The sequence below is a fragment of the Colletotrichum siamense genome (genome assembly GCF_013390195.1).
Source record: "Colletotrichum siamense strain Cg363 chromosome Unknown KSG_Cg363_contig09, whole genome shotgun sequence".
Taxonomy (NCBI): Eukaryota; Fungi; Ascomycota; class Sordariomycetes; order Glomerellales; family Glomerellaceae; genus Colletotrichum; species Colletotrichum siamense.
The window spans coordinates 1,300,767-1,328,534 of NW_023501022.1; the positions used below are offsets into that span (position 1 = coordinate 1,300,767).

A 27,768-nucleotide genomic window follows, 5' to 3' on the forward strand; every position below is an offset into this window, starting at 1 on the left:
TCAGTGGCGGGTGGCATCCGGCATGGGCTGCATGGTTTGCATGGGCTGCATGGGCGGCGTGGCGTACGAGTGGCGCTCAGGAGTGTGCTCGTAGCCGCGCTGGTCGGGAGTCATGTTCGGACCGACTGCGAAGCCGTGCGCGGAAGGTGCGCGATGCATGGCACGGGGCGCATTGGGGGTGCTCTGGTGACGGGTGTGTCTGTTGACGCCAGCGGGACCAAGCCGGGACGCAGGGTTGGGCTGGAAGGGAGAGGCACCATAGGCGTACTGGCGTTGGGGATCCTCGTAGTAGTTGGGCTGAGCACCCTGGACGAAAGGATTGTCATGGGGACGAGGGTAGGTGCCATCGTAACTGTCTTGCTCGACAGCGCCGGGGTACGGGTAGGCGGCGGGAGCGTAACCAGAAGAGGAGGACGGGCGGTAGTTGGGAGCCTGGCCCTGGTGGAAGCCACCAATCTCACTCTGGGAACGCTGATGGTACGCGCGACGAGGGTCGGGGTAGGTGGGCATGGTCGTGGAAGTCTCGAGGTGGGAGGCCATCGACTTGCTGCCGCGACGCTGAGGAGTCGGGGCAGGGAGGGGGCCGCCTTGAGGACCGCCGGCGCCAAAGACGAAGGGACCGGATCCCATTTGGGGCTGACGGTAGTAGTCCTCCTCGGGATGACCTTCGCGGATGTTGCCGAAGGCGGGTCGGTGCGGAATGTTCATGCGGCGCATGCCGGACGGGACTCTCTGCATGCCAGGCATGGCATTGCGGTCTCCAAAGTAGCCAGGTTCCATGTCAGTAATGCGTTGACGTTTGTCAAAGGGAGAGGTATCGAAACCTTCTTGACCCCAATAAGCATTGGGCTGGCTGACACGTCTAGCCATTGGGAGTGCTTCGGGGCGCAGGGCAACTCCCATCGATTGTGAGCGCTTGTGGGCAGCGCCGCCGCTTGTCTTGCGCTTGAGGTAGGTCTTGGGCTTCTCGTCGGGACCGTCGCTGCTGATCGTGGGGAGGATCTCGATGTCGGGAATCTGACTGAGGCCGCCGCCGTCAATCTCGGTCTTCAACTGGGCGACAATCTCTTGGATGGCAACTGTGGTGTAACCAGCACCGCACTTGCTGAGAAGCCACTCGGGGACCGCGGTTCCGTTGAGCATGGCGCCGTCGAGCTGCTCGTCGTCGGACTCGTCTTGATAGGCGCGCTTCTTCGACTCCTTCTTGTCCTCCAAGCGCTTCTGCTCACGCTTTCGAATGGCCAACGACCAGCTGTTGACGACTCCAGCCTTGCCGGCGCGCTCGTTCTCGTCGCTCCATTGCTGGACGCGAGCGATCTGCTTCTGGACGAGGTCAACCTGAAGCTTCGAGTACTCGTGGGCGTTGCGGTAACGACTGCGCTGGTAGTGCTTGCGGCAGAAGTGAACCCAAACGTGAGCGGGAATCATGCGAGTGCAGAGCTTGTTGCGGCCGAAGATGTGGGAAATAGCCTTGCGAGGCTGGGATCCGGTGTCGCAGTTCTCGATGTACATGCACTTGATCTCATCCTGGTTGGCCTGAGCCGGGGGAGACTCAGGAGGAGACATGGCGTAAGGTTGCTGAGGGGGGAAAGGAGCAGTCTCGGAGACGGAGGGGAACGGCTGGAAAGTAGGGGCAGAGATGGCTGCGAAATCGGGGGCAGAAACCGCGCGTTTGTGAGTTCTTGATTGAGGGTGATCCTGGGGAAGGGAAAGATAATTAAGGTTGTCTTGCTGCTGTTTTGAGTGAGGGCTGAGAAGTCAAATCGTCAGTAGAGTCCAGCTCGAATTGATCGTGTGTGTTTGGCAGAAAAAGATGGGTTGTTGCGATGCAAGGGACGATTTAAATAGGGCAGGAGAGAGGGGGGGAAAAGACGAAGTGATGCACTGCGCGAGACAGTGACAGGTGCAAATGGGTGAATCGGGCGAGGTCGTCGTGGGCCTCGGGCGTTCGTCAAGTTGAGACGAAAACCGCGAGAAGCGCGTGACCACCAGATTTCATCGTTGGCGAGGGAGATTTGGTGAAGGTGAGGGAAGGGGCTGCTGCACAAAAGGCTCAACGTGAGGAAGGCGCGAACCATCCGCCTTGAATGGGATGAAATCCACTCCGCCGTTCCTTCCCCCGACACCCCGACTTCACCCAAGTGGCTCTCATGGCGACATGTAGGAAATGCGTGACGATGCGGGTAGGTTGTGGAATGGGAAATTACGGGGGGTCTTTCAACGTACCTCAAACCGTCCGTGGGACTTGATCTGTTGCTTCCCATGCCGCGGGTTATCAGGATCGCATCAGACGGGCTGCCCGGTCTGCCGGGTCCCTTCATACTAGGATCCAATGGAGGATCCTGGCCAGCCGTCCTAGGTGATGGCGGCTGGATGTCGACCATGGCAGGACCCATGTTCTGGTGGTCGAGCTTGGGGTCGAACGGCGGGACATCATTCAGCAGCGATGTAAACGGCTGGATGCCGCTTACGGTTGATAATGATGATATCCTAGAATGGCCTCCTGATTGATTTGAGGATGTGTAGGACGACAGACTGCTGTGGCTGTCGGAAAACTTATGCTTTGGCGACTTGGGGAATCCGCCAGTAACATGCCCATCATCTTCGCGTGGCAAGTTTGGTCTGTATCCTTGTCAGTACAATGCCCTAGAACAATGGCATGTTCACATCGTTGACAATGCTGAAAGAAGTCCCAATCCAGCAGGCGGTGACTGAAATGAGACGAACTTCACTGCAATGTCTCCTTGTGATTAAACCACCCGAGACATTAATCGACTTACCTAGCTGTCAACTGCCCTTCCGACTCGCCAGACATACTGGGCCTGACAGATTATTAGCTTGTGTTGGGAAAAGTACAACAATTGAATTGAATGCGCAAAGTGGACAAAATGAATGCGCAAAAGTGGACCACTCGGTGTTGCGACTCCCTCCTGCGTCGAATCCCGTCGCCATCGACATGCAAGAGCGAAATCGCAGACGACTGCGACAGAGGAAGACTTCGAAGAGGACACTACATACCGTCCGGGGTGTGTACTCGTCATCGGAGTAATGTTGGCGGAATGCGCCATCTCGTGTGCCAAAGAACTGAGAGAACTCGCCCTCGAGTGATTGCTGGACGAGGGATGATGAGAGCTCGCAGAGGTTGATTGATCGACGTCGTATTCGCTATAAAACGCAGGCTTCGCAGAGGGAATGGGGAGCTTCGTGTCTACTGATAGTGATAATGGAAGAGAGTAACCGCCCGCATCCCATGGCGTGCGGTTCCGCGGTGCTCGGGCGTCGCTGGTCCGCCTGGAAGAAGCAATCTTCTCCGGGGACGCAAGAATCGGGGTTGGTCCGTCGATGGGCGCAAATGTGGCTTCCAAAATGTTGTTCCTGATAATGGGCTTTTTTCCCGCGCCTGCGTTCAGTAGTGATGTCACGTCCATCGCTCAAGCGCGGACGACTGGGGAAAACTTCTGTCGCCAGGAAGAATCCAGTTTGGCGATTCCTCGGGTTGATGTCGACAGATTTCCAAAACGTCCCAAACTCTGGCCGTCCAGTTCCCCAAGTTTGCCTGATACTCGTGTGCTCGTCAAGTTGATATCGACCCGGTTTCCTTAGTCCAGCTGTAGATAATCCTTCTCACGATGGTGACTCTTGGTCGTTATCGTCGTCGTCGTCGTTATTGTTGTTGATAATGTCCGATCTCTAGGATCCAGTCCGATACATCGGATACTCGTCTGTACACCAAGGCTGCGTAGGTCGCACGACTTGGGGACGGGAAGGTATGGTGGCAGTAGTGAAGGGAAGGGTAAGGAAATGATAAGGTTGGTGGGAGATCCCAAAGCTTTTGTGTGTGGCGCCCGGGGGGCGGGAGGCAACTAGGGAAGGGAAGGGGTAGGACAGGAGGGCGATGACAAGTTAAGAAGCAAACGATAAGAATATCAGACCTATCGTTGGGATCGCCGTTTCAGAGTCGCACTGACAGTTCCAAAAGCGGATTGAAACAGCCGAAACACCTTCAAGCCGGCCAGTGGTGTATGTGAAGGGTCATCCGAAAGGGCTTAACACCGCTGCCTCTGAACACGCCAAAGTGGTTCGCAGCTGTCGGATCGACCTCGAACCGAGAGAAACAGAGAGGAAACGGTCCCTTTCCCGTAGCTGAAGTCTTAAAGCTGTACGATCAAGGGGTGATTTGAGGCAGTGTACTGCATGTATGTCGACAGAAGGAGATGTCGTTTAGGTCCGCGAACACGGCTTGCCGACGATGGTGTCGTTCGTGTCGTTTCCAAATGCTGGAACGTTTGACACGCCGAGACCGAGTCTCTTTCGTCGGCTTCTTCTTCGAGACGGTGGGAATAGGGAAAGACCAAGTCCGAGGTAAGCTCTCTCGTCTTGTGTCCTCGGGGATGTACTTGTCAACAACGGTGAATGCCTCGGCGAAGTTCGTCAAAGTTTCGTTTCGGGAACGCAGGTACTATCATGCCATGGATGAGGCACACGCCTTTCTTCAATATAAACCGAATTGTGACAGATGTTGGCAGGCTTGAGAACAGATGCGGATGGTGATGGAAATGAGAGGGGGGAGTTCAAGGCCAATGTTCGGAAAGGTCAGGAAGAAACAAAGATAAGACGAATGGACAGCGAGAGACGGGGACGAGCCCGGGTAGCCAGGGACACGAAGAAGTAGGGCTGTGCTGAAGAACGCATAAAGGGACGGTAGGGATTGAAGACGGTAGCTGTTTGGGAATCCGGGCGGAGGGTGTAGAGACGGTCAGAACAGAAGCAGTATCGAAGTCATGACTAGGTCAAGACGCCTGAGATGGGTACAGGGACGACGGATGGCTGGACCGAGCCCGGTTGCTGTCAGGTCAGGGCTCCAACGCGGGCTGGTTCACTTTCGAGAAAGAGAGGGACGACGAGACGACTACTAGGCTGGGGCAAGGCCTGAAAGCCGCAAGCAAGCATCGGAGGAAAAGATGGGGACGGAGAGGAGGCTCGCAACGGGAGCCAGCATGATCACTGTGCAAGAGAAGAGTGGGAGCTAGAGAATCTGATCAGAGTTTCCACTTGCGGCAACGCAAGGATGCTGGGCATTATGCGTTGAAGGGGAAGGGATGTAGTCGATGTTTAGACTTCCCCACAGTAGGTTTGGGCGCGCCGGTGGGAAAAAAAGCCCCCGACTGGCCGCTGGCGCAACGAGGGTCCATGTGCTAGGTGCACTTCAGGGACAGGGGTGTCTGATGTCTGGTTGATTTGTGTAACTGGCACAAGAGGCGACAGCTTCTGGGCCCCGCTCCTAGCTCCGTAGTTTTTAGTATGGATGGTTGATCGCTCGGTGCCTTGTGCTGTGCTGTTTTGTGCTGTGCTTGCAGCGAGTCCGTCGTCGGCCCCCAAATCCTGCTGTTGCCAGAGGACGGATGACGGACGCTCTCGCTCTGCGGCGGTTTGCGTCTTTTTGTTGGTGGGTTGCCGTAGGAGCTTGGCGTGCTCGCCGTTGCCGGTGACTAGGGCGACTCCCTCGACGTCGAGTTGTGCATCAGATTGGGCCGTAGCAGATCATGGCGTCAGATGCTCCGTCTGAACCATGATCTCCGCAGGGAAATCGTCCGGGCAGGGCTTAGATTTCCAAATAGCCAGCCAGGGCAGTGTGATAATAGACGTGATATAGGCAGTGGCAGGGCGGGTGGCATCTATCGCAACTCGGTGCCATTGGCGCGCTCAACTTTGACGGGGTCGCCAAAAAAACAACAAGCGTGGTTGTATGTGATGAATGCCGCTGGTCCATACTGCGTAGTAATTAGTGCGCCGCGGCTGCTCGGTTGACGCAAATGGGAGGCCCTGAGGCGCAGTTGTCCATCGATCTGCAAGCTGAGACCCGGGATTGGGCGTGAAACTTGTCAAGGAAGCACTCCGTTTGAAGTCACTGGGATCTGTGATGGGGTGGACCGTGGATGGGGACAGGGCTCAGGTGTGCGATCTCTGACCGGATTGGTATCTGACCGTGGGCGAGAGGGGCCAAATTAGCACAACAGGCCACGGGCATGTGCAGTAAAATGTTCAGTCGGTCGGGAGATGCCGAAGCGAATGCTGGGGCTGCTGACTTGCCCACCCGTGTCGCTCGGTGGCTACCGCATCTGGTCTTCCGCTGTCTGTCGTTGCTCTTGGCTGTCAAACCCGCGGATAATTGCAAGGCAAATCTCTGGTAGATGGATGTTGCTGGATGATACCGTAGAGGCGGTTTGGATGGATGCAAGCGACCAGATGAAGAGAGCAAAACCACATGGCTGGGCGCACGAGGGGAAGCCACAGGGCGGCCGGCAGAGGCGACGGACCCCGCCAGCGCCAACTACCAACGGCCGAATGCTTCTTTGTCGCCATTGTGCGTGTGGTAGTGTGCTTTGTGCATGTGTTGCTGTTGCAATATACAACGGCGCTGCAGCCACGCGGCGCGTTGGGACAGAGATGCCGGCTTGATCTTACAAGAAAGTCGACCCTCGGGGGAGAGCAGGATTCGAGCTCAACTCTGGCAGTCTTCTGGTGTGTCTCATGTTCTTGACCACCGCTAGATGTGACGCCAGCCCGTGCTCTGGTCGTAGGAAACGTCTCTGCTGTCTGTGAACAACCATCCATCTCACTTCCCAACACGAGGTCGGGTGGGTCTGTGTTGATGGCTGATTGCTTGAGTTGCGTTGCCTTTTCCGACCCTCTCAAGGTAGTGTAGTTTTTGGTGTTTGTTTGCGTTGTGTTGCGGCAGGCGTTGCTAAGGCTTGGAACTCGGGGCGGTCCATGGCGATGGACAATGCGCCATAGCGCATCGAGCCGGTGGGTGAGGTGTGCGAACTGGCGGGAGACGGACGATTCCCATTTGCTTTACCATCCAATGGAGCACGAACCCAGGCACACTGTTGCTCTGGGCGGCCGCTTGTCGACTGCGGGTGTTTAGTGTCTTGTTTTTGTCGCAGTTGCACATTCGGAACGCATATGCATATGCCTGGAAGTGTGTTAATGCCCAGGACCGCCTCCTGGTGAGAGATGGCGCAGTTGTCCAGTGCAATGGTTTCTTTCGGCACGCTTATCAGACAGCACATCACAGGCGTTAGCGGCCTCGATGTGGTTTTGGCAGACGAAACCCATGGGACGGCATCTCGTCACCAGGCTGTCACTCTGGCATGCCACTCGGATAGCAAGGTTGTGACCCCTGTCCTGTGATGCAGCTCATGGTGCTAGACAGCGCGCAAGACAAGACGAGGCGTTGGCTTGTCCAGCGCATCACATCATTTGTAGGCTATCTCGAACCAGCGATTGAGACGATTCGCTCCGTTATCGACGCCGTCCCGTCATGCGTAGTAGGGCGAGACGCCGCAGTATTAAGGGCTGAAGAATCCCGTACGTGGCGGACGTAATACCATAGATTGAGGTGCGCGGCGTGGTTTGCGCTCAAGAGTAAGGAACCTAAAGTTGGTGGTTAGTACGGCGCAGGTAGAGACGGCGACTGGTATCGTGGGCGCAGGTCTGGCAGTGTGGGTGGCGGCGCGGACTGATGTGCTGCAGGGAATGGCATAGCAGGCAGGGCGTTTGCTGCATAGAAGGACAGTAGGGCTCGAGGGGACATTGGACAAGTTCGGGCATCTCGATACGTAGCCGGGTGACGATCCATGGGTGGGCGTGCTGGGGGAATGCGCGATTTGCGATTGGCTCGTGGGAATCTGCCTCCACGTTTCAAGACGGGGACGCTGCAAGGTGGGATGGTGAGATGTGTCGAAGGAAGGGGGTGACGGGCAGGGAAGCATGGGCAGCATGGGATGGAACAGGGTGAGGTGGGTGGTGCCGTGGGTGGTGGTCGGGCTGGTATGGACGAAGTTGTATCGGTCCTGCGTCGGCATTGGCTGCGCAGCGAGTGAGATGCATACCTAGGACGGTTTGTATTAATGATCAATGGCGCGGTCGAGTGGCCCGTCATATGGCAGAGAAGTAGACTTGGTGGCGCCGATGACCTTGTCGTCTGGCAGATAGACGATGGTGTTGAGGTTCTCCGTCGTGGTGACTGCAGATAGATGCATTGTAGATGAGGGAGTGATGGGACCGATCCAGTCCAGTCCAGGCTTAGGATGACGAGGCGAAGATGGGTCCCGGATGGCAGTGTGGTAGTCGGTGTTGCTCCCGCGGCCGCTGCATCACGACGGGGTCGGTCAGGGTGCGTGTCGTGGGTAGATGGAGAGATGGATTGACGGATGGCGGGGCGCGCCAAAAGAATCAGATTGTGCATGAGTTGAGGAGTCCAGACTTGGGAACTGCCTCCTTCCCGGGGCCTGGCGACAGTGGCGTCCGTCAGGAGGACGGGGGGAGGACGGGGGGATGACGAGGGAGGGATATGGGCTGGGATCGGGGCCAGGTCCGGGGGCTGGCGGGATGGAGGTTTGGAGTTCAGGTGCTTTACACTACGGATACACAGGCAGGTACTTGATAAGTTGAGAATAGCAAAAAGGCGGAAAGGTGCAAGCAAGGTGCGGGCAGGGTACTGTAAGGCAGGGAGAAGGATCATGGACGAGATGGAAGCTCTCCCGCGCCATTCCCGAGGACTAGTGTGTGAACCAACTTTACTGCGTACGAATACTGCTTACCCTTTACTCTGCAGTACCGCAGTGTTCGTACGGGCTGCGTATTCTCTTGTCGGCCTCCCAGGTCAAACCCTCTACTTGGAGCCCATGGTGGGACGACGAGACGCCTCCTTCCGTGGTCCGTCGCCCGTCATCCGTCGTCCCCATGTGGGTGTTGCAGCTGAAGCCCATCGTCTCCACAATGCCCATGGAGCCTTCCCTCACCCAGGGTGATCGTGGACGACGACAGGCAAGTGACGTCCTCTTTCTCTCTCCTTCTTTTTCTGATGGACCACGGACGGATATTCTCATCGAGTCGGCGGGGCAGGCCCGACGCCGGGTTCTTTCCCAGAAAGGTCAGCCATTCGCGGCTGCTGCCATTGACGCATGTTATGGACCCAGGGGGCATGGCCGCGGATATGTGGAAGGAAGGCATCACTCTCATCAGTCATCAATCAGGGCATCAGCATGGACAGCCAAATTGCCTCTGTGGCTGCCGGCCTCAGCAGGACGCAGGCGCAGCTGCGAGCCACAATGCGGTACAGGCATAAACCTCACCAGAACACGGCATAAGAGGCGAAATATCACACTTGTCCCATCTCCCGTCGTCCAATCCATCCATCCGTCAACTCATTCGTTCATTGCAACTACCGGACTTAAACGCAAGGCACATACAACACAACACACACCTCGAATTTACCTTATTCCATCACACAGCAGCTCAAGGTGGCGCTCTAGCCAAAACCATACCAGCCCACCATCAGCCTTTTAGCGTGCTTAGCCAGGGCCGCCGGGAGGGGTGCGCCATCAATCACCGCATTTCAACCCAAGACTCACTCAATCACTGCAAAAAAAAGAAGGAGACGGACGATGAGCCCGGCAGTACGAAGCTAGAACACCACCTTCTCAGAGACACCACCGACGGGGAGCCTTCTGTGGACCCGGCCGGGTTCTTTTGTGGGTCCAGACTGCCCCCCAAAAAAGCTGCACATGTTTCAGCTGATGTCCACTCCTCTTGTCATTGGAGACAGAATGGAACCTTGCCTGGAAAGACTCAGGAACAACTCCAACGGTCACCCCAGGTCCCGGTCGCACCTTTGCCGCACTGCGCTGCTGCTGTTCTGTTCTTGTTCTGGCCTGCTCTGCCTTGTGTTGCGCTGCGCTGCGCTGACCTCTCTCTGCCTGGCGCTCAGCGCAATTTGGGAACAGAACACCTGGGCTACGCCAGAATCCGTCCAGCACCGCACTTCAGCATGCTTTGCGCGCTCCTTTCTGCTCCAACATGCCCTCTTTAGGCCTAGTCCACGCGGACACCCTCGACATCCGGCCACCGGACTTTGGACGAAAGAACACAGGATGCGAGGTCCGCGAGGCTGTAGAGTCAAAGCCGAAGCCATGTACGAATGCCTTCAAGACGGAGCCAAAACGCTACAGGCAACAAACTGCGCAATGAACAAGGTCAGCACCCCGAGCCCGCAAGCAATACGATGCGAACTTTGTCAGACAAACGGCAAACTGACGCTGACGCGCAGGCGCTCAAGCTTTCCACTGCAGAACCAAACACCCGATGATGATACTCGAGGTACCTCAGATACCCACCACTTCAGAGCATACCTCCAAAGCATACCTCGTGTTTCTCTTGCCGTATTCCACATCACCGTTTTCGCTTTGCTTTCTCTGCTCTGCCGTGCCGCTGATACCGATACTGCCACTCGTCTTGTTGGCTGCGCGCGCCAAACGCAGCATCATCATCATCATCATCGCACCCGCATCGGCTTCGGCCCCTAGAAGATGCACTAGCCAGCTGTTCGCTGACGGACGACGCCTTCCCACCCAACCGGTGACCTCCTTTTCCTCACCTTGTACGTGTTTCCCTCGCTGACGAAAGTCGGTGAGCACAGGCATCCATCACACACGTTGCGATGGTCCCGTCTGCGAACTAAAGACGACGGACGCCACTTAGCGCCAATTTCGAGGCCTCAAGTAAGGTGCCCTGGGTAGCAGCTAAGGTGCCTCCATCTTGGCTTCCGCTAAGAGACGGGTTGACGGAGAGGGGATGCGACGCAAACTCGGCCCACGGAAGCTTGGGTCTACAAGGTCTAGCTCCAGGGCACACCCGACCAGGTACATCTCCGTGTACCGCCGTACCATGCCGCCGCATTCTTTCCCCGGCTCCCAGCTGCCAGACCTCGCGGGCGACGAACACCAAAGCAACGCCTTGGACCTAAGTCGAGCCCCGGGCTAAACGGATGCCCTACGACACGCCCTACGACACGCCGTCTATCCATGAATACAGACGACATGCCGCGGTCTAGGCTGAGGCAATTGTTTGTTGGCTGTTTCTGGTCTTCTGAAGGCCTCAGTCTTCGGTCTCGGGCCCGACGATGCAGCGCAAACGCGGACGAGACGACCTGTCTCCAGGCCTCTCTGCAGCCCGCAGACCAGCCCACCAGGCCAGCCAACCTCTGACAAGGTCTGCTGCATGGTGTCATCCCTGCGCCGATCATCTCGAGGCGACACACTCGCGAGCTTGCACCCTCGGACCCTGGTCTCGAGTGATTTACAATGGTTTCATCTCAACTTTTGCCCTCTGCACTAACGCCATCATGATACGGGCAAAGACTCGGGACCTGCTCCAGTACCACTCAAACCGAAGCCACGGTCACTGCCACTGCCACTTGTCGCTGTCATTTGCCAGCACGAGCTTCTCCGCCTCCTCCGTCCCCTCCCACCATCTCTGGTCTTGTTGTTTTTTTTGCCCATCCATCCCTTGCGGATCTGGCTGGTGGCCCCAAGAGTTCGAACGATGAGGGGACGAGGAGCATTCTTCAGCGGCCTGTTCCTTGCGGCTGCGACGCTGGAAAGTCGTGGACCGACGCCGTCCCAAAATTCGCATGCAAACTGCAAACACGCTGCAGTAGGCCCGGCGGCGCCCCGAATCACAAAATATTCCGCAATACCAGCGAGCCCAGCACGCGCCAGTACGTGCGAGCGGTCGACAGAGGCGTGTCAGGTGCCTGCAGTGGGAGGCCGCTAACGTTAAGGTTAACCAACTTTGAACTGGCTGCGCCTGGCCTTCTGCGAGCTCTTTACATGCGTGGAGGCACTGGCATGCAAGTTCCTTACTCTTTGCTCAACGCTATGTGATCATCTACTCCGCAGTACCAAGTACAGAGCGAGTGAGAGAGAGAGAGAGTTGGTCCTGGTGTGGTTGGAAGACCTCGCCACAGTGTGTCTGGTGTGGCGTGGCCCATCCAACATGCACGACACGACGGTCAACTCATCTTCTCTGCCCCATTTCCGATCCCGTCTCTCAGCGTAAATCGGCCGTCAGCGTGGCCAGATTAGCGAGTCAGGAAAAATGTCCGTGGTGTCAAGCCGAATCGACGGAAGCCCAGAGTCGATCTGTTGCCGGACCGCCATCGGTCTATTCAGCCGCTATCTCATCCTCCGCCAGATCCTCCAATTTCCATCCGCTCCTTGAGACAAACGCCGCTGCCGATTATAGAAGATTCGAAAACTCCATCCAGAGGCCCGTGGCATAGACACCTGTCTGGGCAACGTTATTTTGTTTCATTCCATTTCGTATTCTGGAAGCGAGGTCCTCGGCCTGGCCCATTGTTGTGATTGCGACCGCTTGAGACAATTCCAACGTCGACTCTTCTCCCTTCTTCCGAGTCAGTGGTCTGTTGCGTCGTAGCGTTGCGGTGCGTCTCGCAGGCAACGCAGCATCCAACCATCAGAGAGAGAGATTTCGTCTTCAGCCCTCGCTGCTCTTTGCTGACCCCCCCTTGCATCGACTGTCCGGGAACTTCAGACGTGAACAGATGTAACACCACCTTTGCTCTTCTCGTTCGGGATGGCGGTCTTTTTTTCCCCTCTCTACAATACGGTGATTTAAGGTATTACATGTGTCATCGTCCGATGGCGAAACGCCCAAAAGTTGGGAGCGCGGCGAAGAAGGAGGCAAATTTGGCGTCCGATTGTTGCGCTCGATCCATTTCTTTGATTTTGAAATCGCATCGGAGGCCTGGTCGAGCTAGGTCATGGCAGCTTCGGCGCTTCGGTCTGAACTTTGTCTCTGAGGCGAAGACATGCTCGCACACACTCACACACATGCCATGTACACACACACATACAAACACTGCTGATTTAGACTTTTGTGACATTGATATGACGATTACGGTAGCAATAGAAGAGCAGCGGCCTGGTCCGTGAGACTGAAGAATGGTGGCGAAACCGAATAAGAGACGACATGTGCTGGACGGGACGCCGAGACCACACTACCACGTCTCTGTTCCCTCCCTTTCCCCGCGGCCCGCGTCCGCGATGGAACCCCGGAGCCGAAAATAAGACGTCCCGTGTGCTCCGTTCCGAAGACGCATCTATCAGGACATCGACGGCCCCGCGGGCGGCCGCAGACAATGACATGTCCCCCAGAGCAAGGCTTGGGAATAACGTAACCAATTCCCTTTTTGTCCTGGAGGAATACGCTATTGTCATTTTTCTTATCATGGAAGGATTCTCGATTAAATGGTCGTTTAGGCAGCCACATTTGGCGCGCTTGTCGGGGTGTGATTGGCCGGGGAGGCGGATTTAGCGTCTCACGTAATGTGATGGGAAGAACAATGAGAATAGGGGGGAAGTCTAAATGGACTGAGATGATGGGAGAGATTTTGATGACTGAAGCGGATTGAGTGATGACCTTCCTTTCTTTTCTCGTGTGTGCTGAGGTATTACGAGTCGTGTCTGATATCTAGCTTTTTTGCCTCTCTCGTGTTGAAGGTGGAAGGTTTTGTCCAGCTCCGGTTTACACCATGTCCGCCGACGAGGATGACAACAACACGACATCAACACCGCCACCGCCGCTCCGCGTCAACGTGGTGATCCTGTTCATGGGATCCCGGGGCGACCTGCAGCCCTCCATCGCGATCGCGCGGGCCCTGCAGCGCTCCGGGGGGCGGTACCGCGTGCGGGTGCGGATCGCGACGCACCCGCCGTACCGCGCGGCCGTGGAGGCGGCGGGGGTGGGGTTCTACAGCGCCGGGGCGCGGTGCGATATCAAGCGGATGATGGCGCGGCGGCTGCTCCCGCGGGAGGAGCTGAAGAGGGAGGTGCCGGAGATTGAGCGGGAGTTTGGGGAGATGGGGGCGCGGTGGTGGGGGGCTTGTGTTGATGGCGGGTATGAGGGGAAGACCTCCGGGGAGAAGAGGGATGGGGTGGAGGGTGTGGTGGAAGAGGAAGGGAGGAAGGCGGGAGGGTTTGTGGCTGATTTGGTTGTCTCGACGATGCAGGTTTTCGTGCAGACGTCGGCGGCGGCGAGGATGGGTGTGCCGTTGCACTTGTTTGGGATGAACCCGAGGATTTACTCGAGGGAGGTGCCGCATAGCCAGGCGGGGTGGGCTGTTGGGAAGGGAGGGGTTGTGAGGAGGGCGAGTTGGTGGGTGCAGGATTTGTTGTGAGTCTTGATTCCTTTCATCTTTTGGTTTTCATTTTTTGGCGTTGGTAACGGGGGAGTTGCGGTTCACTCTAATAGACGGGTAAATACAGAGACAACTGGGCACAGTTTACTAACAGACACTGTCAAGATTCCTCCAAGCCATGAAGGCCGTGATCAACACCACCCGCCGCGGCATGGGCCTCGAGGACTTCTCGCCCGCGTGGTGGCTCTCGCAGTTCAACCGGCTTCGCGTGCCGTGCACATACCTCTGGTCGCCGCTGCTGCTAGCCAAACCGTCTGACTGGGCCTCCAACATCTCCGTCGCGGGGTTTGCCTTCGAAGACGTCTCTGAGGGTGACTTCGTCCCGCCCCCTGATTTAGTCAAGTTCCTCGAGAAGGGCCCGCAGCCGCCGGTGTATGTCGGCTTCGGGAGCATGACCTTCGCCAACGCGGCGGACGTGTTTGGCGTCGTGAGGGCTGTGGTGAGGGAGATGGGGCTCCGGACGGTTGTGTGTAGGGGATGGAGCGGGGTTGTGATGGACGAGGGTGTGGGTGAGAAGGGGGAGGAGGAGGAGGATGATGTGTTTGTTGTGGATGATGTACCGCACGCGTGGTTGTTTCCGCGGGTCAGGGCGGTGGTGTGCCATGGCGGCGCCGGGACGGTTGCGATGGCCCTGCGGTGCGGACGGCCGACGCTGGTGGTGCCTGTGGCCGGGGACCAGCCGTTTTGGGGCAGCCGGGTGGCGGAGGTTGGGTGTGGGCCGGCGGTCGGGTTCGGCATTGCGGAGATGACGAAGGATAAGTTACGGGGGAAGCTTAGGGAGCTGCTGGAGGAAAGGTATGCGGTTGCGGCGGGGGAGTTTGGGAGGCGGGTGAGGGCGGAGAGGGATGGCGTCGAGGGGTTTAGGGAGGATCTGGAGAGGAGTTTGGAGGTGTATGAGGGCTTGAGGTGTGCGGTGCTCAGGGACCGGGTTGGCGTGTGGAGGGTTGGGGGCGTGTTGGTGAGTGCTGTTGCTGCGGAGGTGTTGATGAGGGAGGGGCGGGTGAGGAGGGAGGAGTTGAGGGCGGTGGAGGCTGTGAGATGGGGGGATCTGGTTGCTCCTGGGGATCCTGTGAGTGGGCTTGTGATGGGGGTGAAGGGGGTTGGGAGAGGTGTGAGGAGGGATCTGCAGGAGAAGGCTTGGGCGTTTGTGGTGCTTCATATTCTCAGAGGTGAGTCCGGGATGCTCTGTTGTTGGGGGTTTGCTGACGATGATGGGCAGCGCCGTTGATGATCTTGGCGGGGCTCACGTTTGGGATGTTCAACTTCGTTGGCTTCATTCTATGGGAGATGGCTTCCCCTATTGAGCCGAAGCTCTATGCTAGCAACCCCAGGTTGTATAGTTACGGACAGATGCTGGGCTTCTTGGTGGCTGCGCCGTGGAAAGAGTTGCAGAGCATTGCATATCAACCGGCAGAGCTGAAGAAGGAGGGCAGAGGGATGGGAAGAGTCATCGTGGAGGCACCACTGGTCATTCTGAGAGTCTTGGTAGCACTCGTCAACATTCTCGTCGGGTTCGTTGGCATCAGTTTGCGGATGGTTGATCTAGCGTGTTCAAAAGCAATGGGCGAGAGGGATGACAGAGACGTCGTGGCCGAAGCCAGGTTAAGGCAAGGCAGGATCGAGGCCGAGGAACTCGCGATCGAGAGAACCGAGGAGGGAGGTGACTTGACAGCTGAAGTTCTCCGGGCATGGGATGCACAGTCATGAGACTGGCTCCCCATCTCTCGCTCATGATACCCGAACCCAGGTCCATCGTCTGATCGGGCACCTCCTCGTCTCGACTTTTGGTCACCTCGCATATCCCGTTCGTCTAGATACACGCTGCAGGTTCCGGCTGTTGCACGACATGCAGCGAGGCACCCGGGAGGTGGGATATTCTCCGATGGCGTGTGCGAAGGAAACGGCCGGCGGCGGCAAGGGAAAACGCATGTCTGTGCTGTCGTGCGACGCATGCGGCCTGCCGCGGGAGTATTTGGCCACGTCAACATCCGGGTGCCGTGCAGTTCTGGTGAGGCTGTCGACGCGGAAGGTTTTCGGGTTCGGGGTTTTTCTCATTGCCATGTGGGCGTTTTGTTCCGTTTGTGTTGTGGGACGTGATCGGTGTAGGAGACCGGCGCGTCGATGAGAGGATGCTTGATTTGTTTGTCAGCGATGAGGTTTGACAGGCGTTGGATGTGGAGGTGAGCGATAATGTAATATGGTCATGTTTTTGGTGTAATAGGGGAAATAGGTGAAATGAACTTCGCAAATCCGCAACCAGCATTTCAAGATCATCGCAAACTTCAAGGCAATGGGATGGAGTCGCCTTAGGAGGGGTTAAGAATGCAGTGAAGTACTTCTTGGTTGTGGTTCGTCTCGTCTCAATTGAAAGCAGGATGACCAATTACGACTGCAGGACGCTTCTCCACTAATCAGTAGCGCTGCAGGCGACAATTGAAGTGTGTTGGAAAATACAGCTTCATATCATAGCTTAATCTGGAGTCCACGGGACCAATGAACTGCCATCACACAGGCTCGTGAACGCAAGTGCCAATTCATCAAACTGCACTTTCAACACAGCAGGTTATTAAATGCCCAGAACGACTGTAGCATTCAGGGACTTCATCACTCAATTGGCGTGGTGGCGTCGAACTTGGCATCTTTGAGCACCGTTCGCGGTGCCCTGTCGGCGGGCAAGCAAAGTATAAGTATAAGAAGATATGAACCAAGGCAGATTCTGGCATACACGGAATAAGGTTCAAAGGACTCATTGCGCTAGGCTTTTGCATCCTTTCATTGCCATGAGCGAGGATGTCACTCGCCACGTCTGGAGAAATGATGTCCTTTCGCTTAACGGTGACATGGCAAGCCCGCCCTGAGGAGAGGTTTTTCAGAATTGGCATGCTGAATAAGTCAAAACTGAAACCAGGGATGACGGAAAGTGCGTCGTATGAATCATAATTGTGAGGTCTATTGAGAGCAGAGTCGAGAGGCTGAGCGACCATGACGGCGACTTCCTCGTTTCGAACGACGACGACATATCGGATCTCATCTGCCATTATATATCAACCAAAGTTCAGAACCAAAAACGGCTTATGTATACCTCAGGCTGAGCTATTAGCCAGCACTCGGGAATTAACGATGTTAGAAAACAGGTCTTTACTTCGGAAAAATTATCGCAACGCAACATACATCTTGGTTATTTCGGTGATTTCATTAAAGGGCTACGAGAATAACTCTAGATTCAAAGTCTCTCATGTTAATAGCTGTATAGAGTTATGACCAGTTGTTTCGGACACAACATCATCAAAAACGGTTGAAAATCGAGATGTAATTCGTCGCATATCTCATTAGTGAATGCGACGCTCTCATATGTCACGGCTTTTGGACCAGTTCCCAAAGGTCACGCATCAGAAGTCAACGCGAACGTCTCATCCTGGAGATTTTAATGCCTTTTAAAAAAGTACCTGAATATAGAATGAATGTAAAGACAAAGATGTATACGATGATCTTTCATTTTCAGGCCAGGCAAAGCAAAAACTCCTGCAGCGTGAGCAGTGCGCCTTTGGTTGCGCTTTCTGTGTTCACGAAATCAAGTCTCGGTCTAACTTATATCTCCAGCAAATTATGTTCTCCACTCTTTGACTGGCGTAAACACCATCTAAAGTTCTCATCCCTCGCCTTGGACCTGTGAAACCTATGCTGTTGGGCCAATTTCAAGCCAACCGAGTGGATTTGACACATAAGCCCATTGCAGAATTGGCTTGTTTCCAAGTCTCAAGACGTGTATGGCAAGTCCACATGACACACTTAAATATCTGTGTCTTCCCACTCTTGGAAGCTACCTGTCGTTCGTCACCGACAACATGGAGGGGCAGATATGCATCTATCAAGTACACTACCCCACCATGCATATTCGGCACTCGCGCCATCGCATAACGCCTAACGCGACGCCAGCGCAACGACGCGCCTGCCCAGCAATCATCGACGTCAACTCCTCAAGCCGCCCGCCATCATCGTTGCAAGAACCGCTGACACCGCGATTCTGCATGCTTACCAAACGCTGGCCGAAATGAAAGCACTGCGCTGCACCGTCAACGCCTCACGACGACTACGCCGCGGTCCTTTTGGCTGACCTGACAATGACGCAACCGCCACCATCAGTTCGTCTCCCCATCCTGCGAGATTCTGTGTATCCACCGCTGACCTGGCGCTTTTACAGACACCTACCCCTCGAAAGTTCCTCCTCACGAAGCGACCGCCTCTGTCACAGAAGACACCAGGTAGCGCGGGTCCTGCGTTCGCGAACAGCCAGCGCTTCCAAGCCACGCCGCGATTCGCCCCGCCGTCAACGAACCGCCCTTCGACGCAGCGGCCGCCGTCTACACCTGGCTTCCCCGGCTCGATACGACCGTCGAGACATGTCGATCCGATTCACGATGCGTTGGAAAGCTCGCCGCCAGAGGGCCCTGCCACGGTGACGCGACCGCGATCGACCTTTGCAGGCACGCAACGAGTGAAGGAGAGAATCCAAATCGAGTCGGACGACGAGAGCGACTCGCACGACGGAGAGATACCTGCACCGCGGGCTACGGGCTTCTCGGTTAATGACTCGATTGAAGCCGAGTCCGAGGCAAGCAGTGATTTACAGAGCGACCTGGAGGAAAGAGTGCCCAAGCGGAGGCGCATCTCCGTCTCTTCAGTGCCCAGCTGGCACAATAATGCCGAAGATCATTTTGAAGGCAAACCGGAAGAAGAAGATGAGGTTCAAGAAGTTGCGCAAGAGGAGGAAGAGCTCCCAGACGCAAATGACCGCATGCTGGTTGACGCTGAGGACGTCCTGATGGACGAAGACCCCGGTCTACCTGAACTAAACGACGGAGAAACCGCCAAGACGCAGCCGAAGTTCCACCAGGCCCCGCGGTTCAAGATCGCAGAAACCGAAGGACCGCGACAAGAAGGTCTGCCAGAAGCCTTCTCACCGCAACGCCGAGGCCCGAAGTACATCGCCGGCGGACTCGCTGCTGAACTGCAGTCCTGGCTGGCAGAGGTAAAAGGCTGGGGCGGTGGTGACCGGCCCGCTGACCTGGTCATGAGGATTATCATTGACGTTATCTCGCCTGGAAACAGGATGTATCTTATCAAAGGGCGCAGGATTGTCGACGATGGAGAAATGAGAGAGGAGATTGCGGCCAGGTTGATGTTGGCTGGGGAGGGGAGGCTCACCGGGCTAGGGCAGAAGGCGCCTCTGCTTGTCGGGAGTTGCGTCTCAATCTCGCAACCTGCTTGGGAGATTGTGCTTGAAGGCACGAGGTGGCTTGTTGCTTGCGACTGGGCTGTTTTCTAAATCTTGACGAAATTATCTAAGAGGATCGTCAACCTTCCTCAGATCAATGCTTTTCAATGACAATGCACTAACCCCGCACTGGAATACTATCTTCGGATGGATGCCACATCGCGAAGTTAGCCGATGCGGTGATAATTGACACACCTGATCTGAGCTACATATACATTCCAACATCGGCTATCGTAAGATGTTGAATGTCAGTGCTCATCCTTAGTTTCTTTGCAAAGTCCGTTCTTTGAAAGAGTGCTCACAGGGCATTCGCTTGCTGAAGGATTTCAATGACAGGCTGATGATAGTCCCTTGGGCAATCTTCAATGATAACCACTGTTCCTCACATTCGCCTGAGTACCATGCCTGAGCAATCCTTGGCCCAAAAGACGGCAGCATTTATCACATGTTTCGCTGTTTTCTTGGCTCCAAAGGGTGCCGGTAAGGCTGATACTTGAAAGCAAGAATCTTTTCATTGGTAGAAGTCCAGTGGCTTCGGCGCCTAAGATGGCGGGTTGATTGGTTGTTTGGCTGGGTGACTCACATGTGCTGCTGCGCCGCTGCTCAAGTTCATCAGCACCACTTGCTTTCCTCTCTCTCAAGCAATGAATAATATCGTGCCCCCTGCTGCAAAAACCTCTCTCCTCCCGAAGAGACGCATCTCTGTCGAGCATTGGAGTCGCGCCGGTGGTTTTCACCACCAAAAGCCACCATGGCCGACCCCTCAATGGTGCTTGGTATTGTCGGTCAAGTCTTTTCTTCGGCCAAAACCATCATAACCCTCTACAGCGATTGCCGCGGGGCAAAAGCCGACATCGCCAAGGAGCAGAACAACCTGAAACGCTTGCGCGAAATCCTGAAGCCGTATGAGGTTACCAAGAAGGGGATGACCTCAGTTTCTCCGGGGCAGAAGGAAGCTGAGGCAGCATCAAAACACGCTCGCCAAATTATTTCCGAAATCAGAACCTTGCTGGCAAAATATGAGGATAAACAATTCCGCTGGGCAGTTTACGGGAAAGCCAAAAGGATGGAGCTAAAGCAGGAGCTGACGGAGGCCGAGCTTCACTTGGTTTTGACGCTGGTTATACACCTGGCTTTGAACCAACCAAACAGCTTCGGCAAGACACAGTCGAGTAGCGTTCGAGATGTGCCAACCCTCGTTTCGCATGAGAAGCGCCCTGCAAATGACCAAGTCTCTCTCAAGCCCACTTCCAAGTCTAGAAAGCTCAATCAACTTGCTAGGACTATGGAAACTAAGACGCAGCAAGACAGAACGAAGAACTCATCACATAATAGAGGTATGCCTCGAATGAATAAGGACACGAAGACGAAACCTCCCTCTCCGCCGAAACCAAACTTGCAGTCGAAGATTGAGAAAAGACAAGAGAAACCTAAGGCCAAGCAGAAGAACCGTCAACACAAGGGGTCAAAATGCCATCGATGCAATCGCTGTGGCAAACAGGGTGCAGAACCAAGCTCCTCAATAACACTCAACAGTGCTTGCGGCCACTGGTTGTGCGACGGCTGCATCAGGCTCATATTTTTGGCTGCCATTGCGACCCCTCGTACGGACCCAACGTGCTGCCCACGCAGCGGTTTTCTATCTTTCAGTCACGCAGCTAGGGTACTGGATCCGGCGAGTCAAATGACGTTCAAAGCCCTTTGGTTCAAACGGGAGCTTTCTTGTCCATCGCGGACATGCAAAAACATCTGCGACTACTACATTCACGGTGTGAGAAAGCAGGTTGGTTGTCAGAAGTGTGGTCAAGGAATGTGTTCGCGATGTAGCGGCCAATGGCATGACACCCACGGTTGTGCTGACATTACTGGAGGAGTAAACTTTGTTTCTTAGGCTTGAATGATTGAATCACAAGGAGTTCTTGATGATGTGGAGAATTGAGAATCTGGAAGCGCTTGAATAGTTGGAATTGGATACCAAAATTGTTTTGGGGCTGATGATGGTCTCTCTGTGAATATGAGTGCTGGTTCACTTGCGTTGTAGCTTGTTTAGCTTTCTTTCAACGATTTCGAGGTTGCGCAGATGGGCTTGGACTTCATGAAGAATCTGAAAGGTTGAAGCTTCATTGCCGTAAAGGATCCTGTCTGGTGCGTCTGTTGTAGTCGTGAGTCGTGCTAATTGAACATCGCAAACCTAATGGTGCGTAAGCAGAAGACGCTAATGCATTTTACGTGGATTTTAATCCATCCATAGACTCATCAGACCAAGCTAACACGTTGTGCTGTGCATGAAGACGCCTTGACATACCTAAAGTCCTCCTCGATTGTGTGCTTCAAGGAACGACCAACAAGAAGTTCATTTACCTCAGAGTCTCAATTCTTAGAGTCTACGCGCTGTTGTGGGTATGTAAGGCAACCTCCCTATCCAAGTATCATCCACTCAACCATTGGTTACGCGAGTGGTTTGCCACGATGCCTCGTCGGACTCTGTATCTATGATCATCTCATGTGGCCCGCTATACTTCGAATAGAGTCACTGAAAAGACCCATCATGGGTCCTTTCTGTAGCGGAGATGTCCAAACGCATCAACGAGGTGACTGTCTGCCGGCATGGCGGCATCGAAACCACGCTCATTGGCAGGGGTCAACTTACACATAGATGCAACTTGCAGCACTATCGTGGACATTCTTAGAGAGCCACATAGTGCGAGTGAAGGCCTCGGATGGACTAACGAAAAGCTGATGCAACTGCGGGGTGCTATTTATTCATCAGCACGCGGTCATAGAGAATAGAGGCCCTCCATCTTCCTCCACTTCAAGCTGCGTCGTGGCGATAATTGATAAGAGTATCGGCATTATCTCGCGAATCGATCCCATCCCAGCCGACTATAGCTTTGGGAGGCTCTCCTTGGAGCCGGATGGATAAGCTTTCATGTCGAAGCGGTGGCAGGATCTAAGGGTCTGCAGGTCTGATTGGGACCGTGTCATGGGGACTGTCGTGAGTCACCCTTAAAAGAAACTCAGCAGGATGCCGGACTCACTGGGGAAATGCTAGGTTGTAGATGAATCTCGGATGACAGGAGCCATAGAGCCCACTCCGGCCAGACGCATGCCCTCGAGGAGAGCCGCTTCGCCGCCACAGGGCGTTCCACCGACGACAAACCTTGGAAACTACGTACTTTGAAACGTTTACAGGCCCAATCGACCACGGCAAGCACTAGAGAAGTGTCACTGCAGAATGACGTCTGGTAGAGCTCAAGGTTTTCTGGTTCCAGCGGCAGCGGCGGCAGCTCCTCCTCTGCTGCCACCTGTCAGGCGAACCAATGGTAGTCCTATTCCCCGGCGAGAACCAAATCGGTGGGCGAGAGGTGGTGGTCATCGGCAGCAACGATCTACCGCGGCTTCGAGCGTTGCCATTCCGGTGCAATCTCCGGGGTTTGCGACGATCCAACTCGATGCCAATAGGGCCATCATTGGACAACCACGTGTAAGTCTTCTCGTTCACCGAGCAAGCTTTCCACTGCTAACAGGCGACAACATAGAAGCATACACAGTAAAGTTTGCCGACCTCACCAATTGAATCAGCGCACTTGCATGACATTCGTCTATGTGCAGCATAGACACGTGTTCGGAAAATGTAAAAGAGTCGAAATTGTGCTATGTAGATGGTGATATCACTCACCTTCTAATTCAATGATTCGACAATACAACTTGGAGACCAGTCAAAAGTCAAACACCGTCTGGTAGGCGATGGATAGCTTCTTAACATCGCCGTTAGGAAGCATTTTCATTCGAGTTGGGTCGATGATCACAAACGAGGGGCGTTTCAATTTGGGAAAGAATCAGTCTGCATGACGGATGGGAGATACGATTACATACACGCCATCTTTTTCTTACTTAAGATCGCCTTTTCCTTTCTAAGGTCACCCCTCTTGCTCTGGCTCCCCATCAAGATGTGGAGTCTTTTGAGAGAACATTTCAGGATATGATTTATTTCTGCCGCGACTGAACATTGCTAAGTCTCAGATTGAAGTTTGACTCTTTATGGGATACATCCAAACATGCCGTATGTGCGGCTCAATCTTGGTTGAGTCTGGAGTATCTACTCCCCTGTAAGCCTAAGGGGAGAAGAGCCCAAAGAAGGCCCCCACATAGATATGGTCAAATTTTGGGGCTTCTGACCATTTTGAAAAAAACACTCGAGAAATTCATCTCATACGATATCAGGAAAATGAAAGCTTTGCTATCTACCTACATTCATGGGTGATGTCGCCTGGACATATCCCGAGTAGCACTTTTAGTTGCATAAATATCGCAATAGCCATGTATCTGGTCCTCGAGAATTGACGTATCGGGGTTTCAATATAAGCGACGTCCCACTTAATCACTAACGTGACTTCAGTGTTCACAGTGTTCAGGCGCCGCTGCACGATTCCACCGGCATCAATCACGATCAAATCGTGCGTCAATCGTCTTTCCGCGAGGCTATGTCATCACTCAGATAACATTTGTTTCAAGATGACGATGTGGCTGGCTGTTCGCTCAGCCGCCATCGCCCGGGCCTCCGGCCTCCTCCGCCGACCGGCGTGCCGACATTACTCGGCCGTGGTAGCACACAGGAAATCGGACCCGCTCCGGATCCTGTTCTGCGGCTCCGATGAGTTTAGCTGCGCTGCATTGAATGCGCTGGCTGCGGAGAAGAAGTGCAACCCGGGGTTGATTGAGTCGCTGGATGTCGTGGTCAGGCCTGGCAAGTTGACTGGGCGTGGGATGAAGCAAATCCGTGAGGGTGAGCGTTTTCCTTCAGCGCGACAGGTTGAGCAGCTGGCGCTAACTATTCTCGAAGTGCCATTGAAATCCCTTGCCGAGCAACTCAGACTGCCAATTCATGTTAGAGACACATTCACTGGGTGGGAGGTATTGCGGTTCCAGACTTGACCAGCGATTTACCATCGCTAACCATGCCAGCCTCATAACGACATCAACCTCATCATCGCCGTCTCTTTCGGTCTCTTCGTTCCCCCAAGGCTACTTAACTCCGCCAAGTACGGAGGACTCAATGTGCATCCATCAGCACTCCCAGCGTGAATATTACCGCATCTTCTCCAACACCGCTGCCGCTGACGATCGCCAGTTTCCGAGGCCCGGCACCTCTCCACCACACTCTTCTCCAACGATGTACACACACCGGTGTCACCCTCCAGACTCTTCATCACAAGACTTTCGATCACGGTACCGTTCTATCTCAGACCCAGCTCCCAGGCATTCCCATCCCGAAATACTGCACTTTGCAAGGCCTGCACGACATCCTCACCCCGATAGCCGCCGACATGCTCGTAGACGGCCTTCGACGAGGCTTGCATGTACCGCCTCTAAAGGACGTAGGCTGGAAGCCGACCGAAGAAGAGCAGGAGATGCTTTGCCATGCGCCGAAACTTGCCAAGCGTGATAGTCAGATCGACTGGTCTACGTGGAGCGCGGACGATATTGTACTTCGCCAGCGAGTCTTGGGCTCGCTGTGGTCCATGGCGTTTGCGGACCGCGAGCGCAAGAAGTCAATGAGGCTGATTCTCGAGAACGTGGAGAGCGTGAAACGACCCGCGGACGTCGAGAGATGGATTCAAACATACTTTGAGCGCCAAAAGTCCGGGTCTCAGCATAAACGCGGTGAGCTTGATGAGAAGGAAGCTATCGAAGAGAATCAAAAGTTGGGTATCAAGGTGGTCGACTGGCTTTGGCACCCCAAGCATACTTCTGCAGAGGACATTATGAACGCTAAAGACACCAGGCTGGCTTACTTTGAAGAGAAGGACGGCAGCATCTTGATCCCAGTCCCAAAAGGAGGGTGCCTGAGGGTACCGACGATAAAGGTTGAAGGCTCAAGCAGCAAACCAGCAGCCAAGGCGATTTCCAGCAACTTTGGTTTTATTGAGAAAGATTGAACCCTCGAACGGGCATAATGACTGCCGTGATTTTGAGCGCGTCTTTTGGTATCTAGACTACGAGCTGGTCGGTATGGTTTCTGGTTGTTGACGGCCAGCGACAACTTGTAAGATGGTTCACAAAAAGTAGTGTCAGCGATGAAGGGTCATGTATTGGTCACTGCATAGAAGTTCTAATTCGGTCATTGCCAGGCGTTGACCAACAGGTATCTCCTGAGACGACGCTCTCTGAGGACAGAGAAACCGACAATAGAGAGTTAATTCAATCGTTGCTGGACCAGGGGTGTGGCCATGCGGCCGAAGCCCGTGTGCTGAAGATCTGGACTCAGTCTAGGTGGTCATCAGCCCCTGCATGGATGCGCCAGCTAGACTATTGCTCTCAGCAGAAGCGTTCTTTGAGAATTGCAAACCCGGACCCAGCTGCCAGGCAGTGAGTGTTATTAATATACACACGCGAAGTCGTCGAACCACCGTGATGTTCCTTCCCAGTGATTACCATCCATCGCCAGAACCTACCCAAATCGCCAGTAAATCGCACTATGTATCGAAATTTTAACTTGCTCACTCAATTCACTTCAAATTGCTCAGTTCTGAACGCACACTCGGCAGCTTGAGGAAGGCACCAAAGTTGACTTGTTCCAAGTGCCTTCCTTCCCGACTTGGTTTGCGTAGCCACTGAAAAAGGCAAGAATTTCCTCGACAGATACACTTTCCATAACTCATCTCACTGCGCGCAAATAATTTCGCAGGTGAGTTTTCAGAATCCACAATTGCCGTTTTCTCCTTCTTTCTCCGTTTTGTCGAGAACCTACCTCACCTTCCCACCTTCCCCCCTTCCAACCCAGATACCTCAACCCTTCAGAGTCAACCATCGAACCTTACCATTCACACAGATCTCAAGGTACCACTCTACACAAAAACATCGGAGAAAGAATGCGACACAATCTTGGACCAGTCGAACGGGTATCCGCCGAAATTTCGAACTCTCGCCGATCAAGCTCCATGCCCCCCGACTACATGAGAGCTTATGGTCGCTTCATCGAAGCAATCAAGGTTGCCCTCAACGAATATAATCTCAGCTCTGGCGAAGCCCCTCTCAAGTTTGTCGGCCCAATTCTCACACACGACAACAAGATTGGCGAGATCCGCATCGTCGAAGACACTGGGCCGGAGGAAGACGAGGATTCAGGTGTCGGAATGGAGTCTACGTCGCCTTCCCAAGACAGACTTGCTGCCGCAATGAAGAGCAGGCCCCCTTCTTTGTCTCCGATGGGGGAATTTCCACGATTGACAAGACCGAGATTTATCTCCTCGGCTGGTGAGAATGAATCCGAGCCTATGATGATTGACACCTCACCGGAAGCCATGTCGATGACACTGGCGCGTTCACTAGGCGAAATTTCGAACTCTGCTCTTCAATGCAACAGACTTCGGCAGCCACATGACGTGGACAACTTCGACTGGGAACCCAGCCCTACCATCGCGGAATACTCGTTTACGGCGAGTAACCCCGAAATTCGTGGGGAGGCCGCCTTCAACCGATTTATTCGAGATCGCTCACAAGCTCCGACGCCGAATGCCTTCGTTCAGGCACAGCACGCTACTACAGTCGAATCGAAAGTCACCAGGGAGGATTCTTTCATTGAAACCGAAGATGAATTGGGCAAGGATGCCATGACTCTGGGCGTTGGCGACCCTCACCAGGCAGACGACGAGAACGGAGACAGTGCTACCCTTGACGCCGTTAGTGACGACGATGTTGACAAGTTCCTCAGCGATCATTGCCAGGAAGACGAAGAGAATGGCGGCAGTGCCACCCTCGATGTGCTCAGCGACGGCGACGCTGATAACGTCCTCAGCGACCCCGATGTTGACAATCCGCAGAGCACTACCGAAGACGTTGGAAAGACGGTTGTTATGGTCATCGACAGCGACACCTCCAGCGATGACAGCGACCAGGACTCCGAGCACAGCATCTACAAGCCGTCCATCCACAACTCTCCCTCCGAAAAGGGTTCCCTGCTTCGCTTCCGACGCTCGACGCCTCTCAGCCCGTGCCCCCTGAAAAACGACGACGCCAGGGAAATGCCACCACCGCCTCGCGCACGCTCAATTGATAGACGCTCCGCTACATCCCCTGTCCGGAATCTGATCCGGCCGGGGCCTGTCCGTCGACCCAAAGTATGGCGCCCTACGCTCTGGACGCCAATTGAGAGGTTCACTCCAACCCAGCGGATGGAATTTGACGGGGCCCTGCGTCACTCGCTTGCTACTGCCACCCGTGGTACGACCGTCTGGAACGGCCTCTTCAACGGCTCTCGGGAGTGGGACGATTGAACCAACCCGCCTGCTTGAGCATGCCTCGAATGCCTCGAAGCTGACGACCACATTACCTTCAACAAAAGCCATCAATCCATATGAATATTATGAGATTTAATCAATGGTAAGTTTTGAGCGGCATCCTGAGGGAGATTTTATGCTTACGAAGG

General features: G+C 54.7%; 5 protein-coding genes across 5 annotated transcripts; 4 read left to right on the plus strand and 1 right to left on the minus strand.

Annotated features, from left to right (window-relative positions):
- On the minus strand, positions 1-3,428 carry CGCS363_v013080 (uncharacterized protein; the record flags this gene model as incomplete). The annotated part of the gene is made up of 4 exons (XM_036644929.1): positions 1-1,750; positions 2,227-2,622; positions 2,781-2,822; positions 3,019-3,428. The coding sequence occupies 4 exons, from the start codon at positions 3,426-3,428 to the stop codon at positions 1-3; spliced, it is 2,598 nt and encodes an 865-aa protein (XP_036489146.1).
- A 9,971-nt stretch (positions 3,429-13,399) lies between these two features.
- Positions 13,400-15,772, plus strand: UGT80A2-1 (Sterol 3-beta-glucosyltransferase UGT80A2; the record flags this gene model as incomplete). The annotated part of the gene is made up of 3 exons (XM_036644930.1): positions 13,400-13,764; positions 14,171-15,234; positions 15,285-15,772. 3 exons carry the CDS (start codon positions 13,400-13,402, stop codon positions 15,770-15,772), a joined length of 1,917 nt encoding a protein of 638 aa, XP_036489147.1.
- Positions 15,773-18,186: 2,414 nt separating this feature from the next.
- On the plus strand, positions 18,187-19,391 carry CGCS363_v013082 (uncharacterized protein; the record flags this gene model as incomplete). Its single annotated transcript, XM_036644931.1, has 2 exons — positions 18,187-18,207; positions 18,267-19,391. The coding sequence occupies 2 exons, from the start codon at positions 18,187-18,189 to the stop codon at positions 19,389-19,391; spliced, it is 1,146 nt and encodes a 381-aa protein (XP_036489144.1).
- Positions 19,392-23,855: 4,464 nt separating this feature from the next.
- Positions 23,856-25,279, plus strand: CGCS363_v013083 (Methionyl-tRNA formyltransferase; the record flags this gene model as incomplete). The annotated part of the gene is made up of 4 exons (XM_036644932.1): positions 23,856-24,126; positions 24,184-24,254; positions 24,306-24,421; positions 24,472-25,279. The coding sequence occupies 4 exons, from the start codon at positions 23,856-23,858 to the stop codon at positions 25,277-25,279; spliced, it is 1,266 nt and encodes a 421-aa protein (XP_036489145.1).
- Positions 25,280-26,281: 1,002 nt separating this feature from the next.
- CGCS363_v013084 (uncharacterized protein) lies at positions 26,282-27,616 on the plus strand (the record flags this gene model as incomplete). The annotated part of the gene is made up of 1 exon (XM_036644933.1): positions 26,282-27,616. The coding sequence occupies one exon, from the start codon at positions 26,282-26,284 to the stop codon at positions 27,614-27,616; it is 1,335 nt and encodes a 444-aa protein (XP_036489831.1).
- Between the last annotated feature and the right edge of the window lie 152 nt (positions 27,617-27,768).